At 37.3% G+C, this 8,215-nt stretch overlaps 1 protein-coding gene across 1 annotated transcript in view; it reads left to right on the forward strand.

The window, feature by feature from the left end:
* Gabrr3 (gamma-aminobutyric acid type A receptor rho3 subunit) overlaps positions 1-8,215 on the forward strand; it is a 105,020-nt gene that overhangs the window by 33,063 nt on the left and 63,742 nt on the right. Inside the window, exon 2 of the mRNA XM_004645721.1 lies at positions 3,917-4,029. Within this exon, the coding sequence (XP_004645778.1) occupies positions 3,917-4,029 (113 nt within the window). The remainder of the gene's footprint in view (positions 1-3,916; positions 4,030-8,215) is intronic.

The raw sequence follows: 8,215 nt of genomic DNA on the forward strand, positions 1-8,215 counted from the left end.
CTCAGCCCACCAGGGGGCTGGGCTGGCTGGCATGTGGTGCTGGGGGATTGAACCGCAGTCCCTGTGCTCTGCTAAGCCTGTTCCAAGTAGGTGCTTTAGACCACTGAGCCATCTCACCAACCCCTTGATAGATAGTTTTGCAGGGTTAATTAATCTGGGTTTGTAGTTATTTTCTTTCAGGACCTGAAATACTTCACTCTAAGCTCTTCTTGATTTGATGGTTTGTGTTGAGAAATCTGCCAGGATTTTGGTGATCTTTCTATTATAGGTGATCTGGTTTGTTGTTGTTTTTGTTTTTTGTTTTGTTTTTCTCTAACACCTTTTAATATTCTAGGAGTATTTTGCTGAATTTCTTGGATCTTAATTATTACATGTCTAGGTGTAGTTTTATTTTTATTATGGCTAACTGGTGTTCTGTATACCTCATTTAACCATGTGTCAGATTCTTTTCTAATGTTTGGGAAAGTTTCTTTTTTTTCTTTCTTTCTTTCTTTTTTTTTTTTTTTCAGTACCAGGAATTAAACTCAGTACCTGCCGCTTGCCAGTCATACACAGCCAAAATACTCTTTTACTACTTTAGCAGTCTTTTTATGTCATTTGTGTTAACTCCTGCTGTTCATTGACTCCTATCAGTCTCATATTATTTTTCTTTGCATCATGTTACAACTGCAGAATTGTCACTCTTTGTACAATTGGTATTTTTCATAGATCATTCCTTTCATGTTCACTAGCTGCAAAGTTGTCCTCACTGCCTGAAAGTTTATGTTCAATTTTGTCGGCTTTCACTGTAATTCTTTTTTTTTCTCATTTATGTATTTGGCACAGAGTCATATTATGCAGTTTGGACTCGTAGTGATCCTCCTGTTTTCAGCCTCTCCAGTGCTGGGATTACAGGCATGTGCCACGATGTTCAGACTCTGTCATTGGCTCAGTAAACCCTGGGATGGGGCCAATGTGGCATGCAGTATCAAGGATCGAACCCTGACCCCTGAGCTTGTCAAAGCAGGTGCTTAGTCCACTGAGCTATCTCGCTGGCCCTCAATAAAATTCTTAATGTTCTGAATATCTGGTTGAATCTGTTTCATACATTCTAATCATTTCCTATATTGTCCTTTCAATGTTTCCATCATTTTTCTATTCTCCCCTATTTTTTAAATGTATGTCTTCTTCAGATGCACTGAGAAATTTTCTCTTGAGTGTTGTCTTTTCCCTTTTTATCTGAAAACTTGTTTGTGATCTGATTTCTTCTATATCTTGATGGAGTTGCTTCTTTACCTCAGATGCTATCATTTCAGAAATTTTAGGTGTGTGTGAATTCCAAGTTCTTTGTCCTTGTCTCCTCGAATTTCTCTCTGGATAGGCCTAAGATTGAGATTACCATTTATTCCTTCATTTTCAGATTTTATAAGCTTCCAGTGTTCATTTGTGATCAGCAGCAAGGGTAAGGGCTGGAGTATGGATTAGCAATGGTCCCAGGACAGGGGGGCCAGAGATAGGGTCACCAAAGCTCCCACTGTCTGGTCAGTGAATGGTAGAAGAAGCCACAGCTCAGCAAGATTTCCATGATGGAGGAAAAATTGAATATGTCTATTTTAAAATTGCATATGTATATAAAAAATTGTATGTCTATTTTAATATGTACAGGTGGGGTGAAGCTTATCAAGGCTACACTGGGTAGGGCTGACCAAGGCTCCTGCAATGATGGTATGAGAGTACGTTGCAGCTCAGGGAGGGTCCCCTCTAATATGCTAAAGAACTTGTACATATATTTTAAGAAACTTCAGGTAGATATTTAGATTTATTGGATATATTTGAATAAGAAGCAAGTTTTCTTTTAAATCATCGATATTTAAGTACTTTTAAAATGTACAAGAAAAAATTGTATATGTCTATTTTAATATGTTGTGGGGAGAACACAGACTGTAAATATTCTTTTAGAAGACATACAAGCAACAAAACCTTTTTGGGAAATAGTAGACACAAAACAAAGCAAAAACAGGTAAGTATAGGACATCTTACTGTGGATCAGAGGGGCCCTTAAGTAAAAACAGGTGTAGGCTTTAATGCAAGAAGAGAGGGTTCATGGCAGGCTTTGTGTTCAGTGTGCTGGGGATTCTTAGTTAAAATTTATCCTTCTCAAGCCCATGAAGAGGTATGCTTCTGAAGTGACACATTAGTGACTTACCATTTAGTAATATTTAAACACACACACACACACACACACACACACACACACACACACTTAGCCAAGTCGTAATTCTCATGAGATTCCTGGCAAACTTACATTTCCATTTTTCTTAAAATAATAACAAGTAGCTAGATTTATCAAATGTCCACTATTTTCTAGGGCACTGGTTGTCCTGAGAAATTATTATAATTGCAAATTCTTATACCCCAAACCTACTAAACCAGAAACTTTGGGCATGGAGCCCAGGAAAGCATGTGATCTGGATGCATGCCAAAGAAGATAATATTTACAGAACATCTGGCAGCATGCCTTGAACATAGTAGGCATTTTGTAAACTCTAGCTGTTAAATAAATAGTTCATTCTAACTCTAGGAGAATTTTTCTAGTTTATTCTAGTTCCTTGGAAGAAATAATCCTGTGTTCAATTATTTATAGGATGTAATAGAGTTTAAATTAAACTTACTGCCCACATTCAAAACATTTCTTCTTCTAACTTCTTCATTCCTGAATTGGAAGAATTATATCATCAGTTAACTACTAATGTTTTAACTGTAAAGTGTCTTATGAAAGATAATATATAGTGATATATGGCTGGATGTATTTCTTCTACAAGGTCTTCAAGAACTGAAATTTTCCCCACCAAAAATCACTTTATTGGGTTAAAAAATGCTTTGATATGAATTCTATTAAAACTCACATTGGCTTTTTAGAGAAGATATTTGCTAATGAAAACACATAGAATTAACCTAGTAGACTCCTCAGCATCTTGTGCTACTGCTGTTGCTGAACATGATGAGGGGGATCACGTCAGGCATGATTTCCAAAGGGAGAATTTGGGCAGGGCCTTCTGCACCAGTAGAGGCCTGCAAGTCATTCATAGGGGCGCTGTGCTCTAACAATCTGCCTTGGCACTTGCAATGCCCTTGGAAAGTAGACACCTTCCAGAAGGAAATGATTAAGAAAGGTCCACTAACTTGCCAAATTTCATAGACTCTGAGGGAGAAAAGACTTTATTTTGACTTCAGAATATTTATAGAGAGGTGATTCTCCATTTTTACCTTGGACCTAGAGAACTGCAGGTAAAAGCAGTCCTTACCTATTTCACAGCTGGTCTTGCATTAGTCAAAACACTGCCACTCTTTAAGTTCTAGTTTAGTTTAGTTTTTAAGTTCTAGTCAAATTCTAGCTCTATTCTCAGCCAGCTCTCATATTTTCTCATTATTTCATCTTTGTAAAAGCTTTTTTGATCAGTGTAGAATTGTGCAATGTTTTTACATTTTATCACTGTTTAGTGCAGAGATTACTTAATTTCAGTGATTTCAAAATATATATGTGAAGTCACTTAGGTGCTTTACTTAAATGCAGGTTAACAGGCTCTGATTTAGTTAATCTGAAAAAGGGTCTATGAATCTGAATTCTGACTACCTGCACATAGGTAATTAGAGTATTCCACATCTATTAACTATATCTTGAGAAACACTCCCTGTTGTGCACTTAATTCATATTCAATTTGTCACTTAAAGTGCTTTAAAATTTTATTTACTTTACCTACTCCACATTTACACAACAACTGTTTAACACTCTTTGGCCTCATATAAACTGAGAAAATGACACTTTATGAATTTATGTCAGAACATTTTATATGGAGCATTATTGACTAAATTAAGTAAAGATATCCAGAAGCATATGCCTCTCACAAGAATTCCTTTTCCTTTGGGGGGTGTACAGCAAACAAGAGACTAGAATGGAGAGAGATGACGACACCAAGGTGTGGCCCCTGAAGTATCAGCAACTTCTCCATATAGAGGGCCATGACTTTTCACTGAGACCAGGATTTGGAGGTGAGTATTATCTATAAAGACTCATGTTGGAACTCATTGGATTCTCAAAATGGAATTGAAATTTTGAGGTAAGTAAAACCAAAGCACAAATAAAATCATCAGTTTTCTTAAAAAGTAATTATTTTCTGTTAAACAAAACAGTTGGAAGGTCAGGGAGATGGCTCAGTAGAGTAAACCCTTGCCTAGCAAGCACAAGGGCCTGAGTTCAATCCCCGGTTCTGCCAAAACATATAAAATAAAATAAATTTTAAAAAATAGTTGGAAATTTACCCATTCAAATGACCCCACAATTTATTTTCCACTTATATACTCATTTATTGTTTCAACTATAAATTTGAATTATATGTTGGTACTTACAAAATCTTGCATTTTCTTATGAACTGGAGTACCTGGATTTCACAGAGAATCATGGGGAAATATATGTCAATTGCTATGGTTCTCTGTGAAGCAACTCAGCTGAGTTTGTTTTTGCCACTTTTAGAAATTAGAATTGATAAAAATGTTAAACAGGAACAGTGTTAATCCCTTTAGCCCAATTTGCTATCCTCACTTAACAATGACCCTATGAAACAGGAGTTGTCACAACCCTTAAATATCATGATCCTTAGTGTTGAAACTCAGGTGTAGAGAGGCTAGGAAATTCATTGGAAACCATAAAAGGAAGTGGTGACCCCAAGATATAAAATATAAAGGCAAACAGAAAGAAGAGAATTGAAGAAGTAAGAGAGGTGGATACTTGAATCAAAGCCTTCCACCCATCCAAGTCTTCCACATGGTTCCATCACAGAGGGTACCAAGTCTTCTAGCAGTATGCAGGACGTGATGAAATCAATTGTTAACTGAACTCTCACAACTGACTTTTTTCCTCTTTGACCCAAACTCTGTCTCTCATGATTCCTGAACAGATAGCTTCCAACAATCATGAAAACAGGGCTAGGAAGATGGCTCAGTGGAATAAGCGCTTCCCTGGCAAGCGCAAGGGCCTGAGTTCAATTCCCAGTTCTGCCAAAGGGGGAAAAAATCATGGAGACAAATTAGAGATGAAGGAGTGAGGATGAAACCAGGATACTCTAGCAGTTTTTTATGAGTAAATAACTATTTAGGATGGGATAAGGAAAGTTAAGTGTGGCGTTTTATTTAATTAATTTATTTATTTATTTTGTTGTTACCAGGGACCAAACTCAGGACCTTGCACTTCACAGACAAGCACTTATTCCACTGAGCTATGTCCCAGGCCCCAGGATAGGGAAACTTAAGACTGCTGACATATTATGATTTTGACAAAATGAAGCAAAACAGGATGCCATAGAGAACTAATTTGTTAGCAAGAAAAATGCAGAAGCATGTCAGATAGCTGTTGAAGACTAGTTTTGTTTGTTTGATTCGGTTTGGTGCTTAAGCATCTACTGTGCTGCAATTTTTAAAGAGCTGACTTTAACCTCATGATTAGAACTTCCCTGAGCATCAGACTCAACTGGAAGATTAACATGCAAATCCCTGGGCCCCAGCCCCAGCTTTAATGATCCATCTGGATGAGGCCAAAATCTAGCACTTCTGTCAAATTCCTAGATGATGCTGATGATTCTACTCTGAGAAAGGCATGTTTAAAAAAAATCACTGCATTGGATTATCTGTGTCACATTACATTTTAGCAACTTTCATTTGGTTGTTTTCCAAAATATTTCTTGGTGAGACCTTCTGCCGGGCTCTCAGGACCACTCTACCCTTCAAAAGCCAGGCCAAGCCTGCCGAGTAAGTAAAAACTTCTGCCGCCCTCTCAGGACCCCTCCAGACAAAGACAAATCCCAGGTATTCAAGTGTGTGAGACAGCTTCTGCTCTCCCCTGCACCCCTAAAACCCCTCCAGAACCAGCCCAAGCCTGGAATACAAGCCTGGGGTGAAACTCTGCAGCTGAAGTCCCTGCAGAGAGATTAGAGGCAAGACCCCCCCCCCAGCTAATCCAGGAGCAGAACATCTTGCCAGAGGGGCACAACAGGTTCAATAACAAGCACTGCAACAGGAAAGAGCTGAGCACAGCAGACAGACCCAAGCCAGGCAAAACTGGATGAACTCAAACTTCATAGATCTGCACCTGAATTTCAATAGGTGGAAGGTTATAACTGCACCAAAGCTCTAAATCAAAGGTCAGAGGATAGTGCTATACAAAATGACAATGAGAAGGAGCAAAATGCAATCTCAGGCCCTGAGGCCACCCAGGCCAAGTGCAGAGGACATTAGCACAGAAGAAATTGGAAATCACACAGCTGAAATGTCTGAATCAATAGCGTCTAAAGTAAAGAAACAATGGCAGAAAGGTATAGAAGAACTCAGATCAGAAATAAAAAAGAAATCTCTGAATTTATACCATCTGAAGTAAAGAATCAAATACAGAAACATATAGAGGAAATCAGGTCAGAAATAATCTCTATAGTAAAAGAATAAATAACTGCTTCTCAAGAACACACTGACAAAAAAATGGAGGTTAGAAAAATGAAGAATTCCTTCAGCGAGGAATACAAGAAATAAATAGATTGCATGAAGCAGAGTCAAAGACACAAAGGAACTTAAAATCTCAATCACAAGCTTGCAAAACTATTTCAGTAAAAGTGATGATAGAGTTTCAGATCTTGAAGATGTCAACACAGCTAGTGAAAAGGTAAGAAAAGATCTCTCCAAAACAACCAGGATGCAGGAAAAAATAATCCATCGCCTGCAAGATGATGCAAAGATGAACAACATGAGACTAATAGGCATCAATCAAAAGAAGTAGTCAATACAAATGATATGAAAACAATATGGGCAGAAGTAATAGCAGAAAACTTCCCAAATATGGGGAAACAATCTAACACTCAGTTAACCAAAGCAAACAGAACTCCAAATAACATCAACACAATTAAATACACACTGAGACATATAATAGTCAGGAACCCGGAAATCCAGCACAAGAACTATATACTGAAAACCACTAGAGAAAAAAAATATCACATTTAAAGGAAAACCCATCAGAATATGACTGACTACTCTCCAAAAATGATGAAGGCAAGAAAAGCATGCAACAGAGTACATCAAGTCCTCTATGAAAAAAATTCCAGCTGAGACTACTATACTCTGCAAAACTCTCTTTCAAGTTTGTTGGAGAAGTGAAATATTTCCATGACAAAGAACAACTAAAGAATTTCACAATGACAAAGTAAAGCCTACACAGACAACTAAAAGATGTTCTAGAGAGGGACCAAAATGATCAGAACTCCACAAATGAGAACAAAAGGAGCCAACTAAATACGGCAAACTATTCAACACAGGAGAAAAAGGAATAAAGAACAGCAGGTAAATAATATGTGGATCGTAAGTCAATAAATCCCAATCATAACGATCAATGTAAATGGAATAAATTCACCAATTAAAAGTAATAGACTGGCACAGTGGATTAGGAAACAAAAACAACAGTATGCTGTATACAAGACATACACTTAACACGTAAAGACATTCATAGACTGAAAGTCAAAGGATGGAACATAATACTACATGCCCCAGCACCTCAGAAAAAAGCAGGGGGTAGCAATTCTGTTCTCATACAGTCTCAACTTCAAACCAAGAATGATCAAATGAAATAAAGAAGACCACTATATACTGGTTAGGGGAAAAATTCAAGAGGAAGAGGCAACACTCATAAATATGTACGCACCAAAAATGAGAGCACCCAATTATATAAGACAAATCTTAATGGACATGAAAAATCTAATATCCAACACCACAATTTTAACAGGACACTGTAACATACCTTAAACCAAAAAAGATAGGTCAAGCAGACAAACATTTAGCAAAGAAGTATCAGAACTGAAACAGAGCTTGGAACAAATGGACCAAGTGGAAATGTGTAGTGTTCCACCCAACCACAGTTGAATGCACGTTTTTTTAGCTACACATGAGTCATTTTCTAAAATACACAATATACAAGTCCATAGGTCATGCTTAAGTGTATGGAAGAAAACAGAAATTATCCCATGCATATTGTCTGACCACAGGGCAATGAAACTGGAAATAAATGACAAAAGAAACCAGAAAAATCACATAATACATGGAAATTAAGCAACACTATACTCAGCAACTAATGGGTCACAGATGAAATTAAACAAGAAATTCAACAATATCTACAGTTCAATGAAAATTCAAGCACAACTTATCG

This window comes from Octodon degus, unplaced genomic scaffold (genome assembly GCF_000260255.1).
Source record: "Octodon degus isolate 3935 unplaced genomic scaffold, OctDeg1.0 scaffold00237, whole genome shotgun sequence".
Classification (NCBI taxonomy): domain Eukaryota; kingdom Metazoa; phylum Chordata; class Mammalia; order Rodentia; family Octodontidae; genus Octodon; species Octodon degus.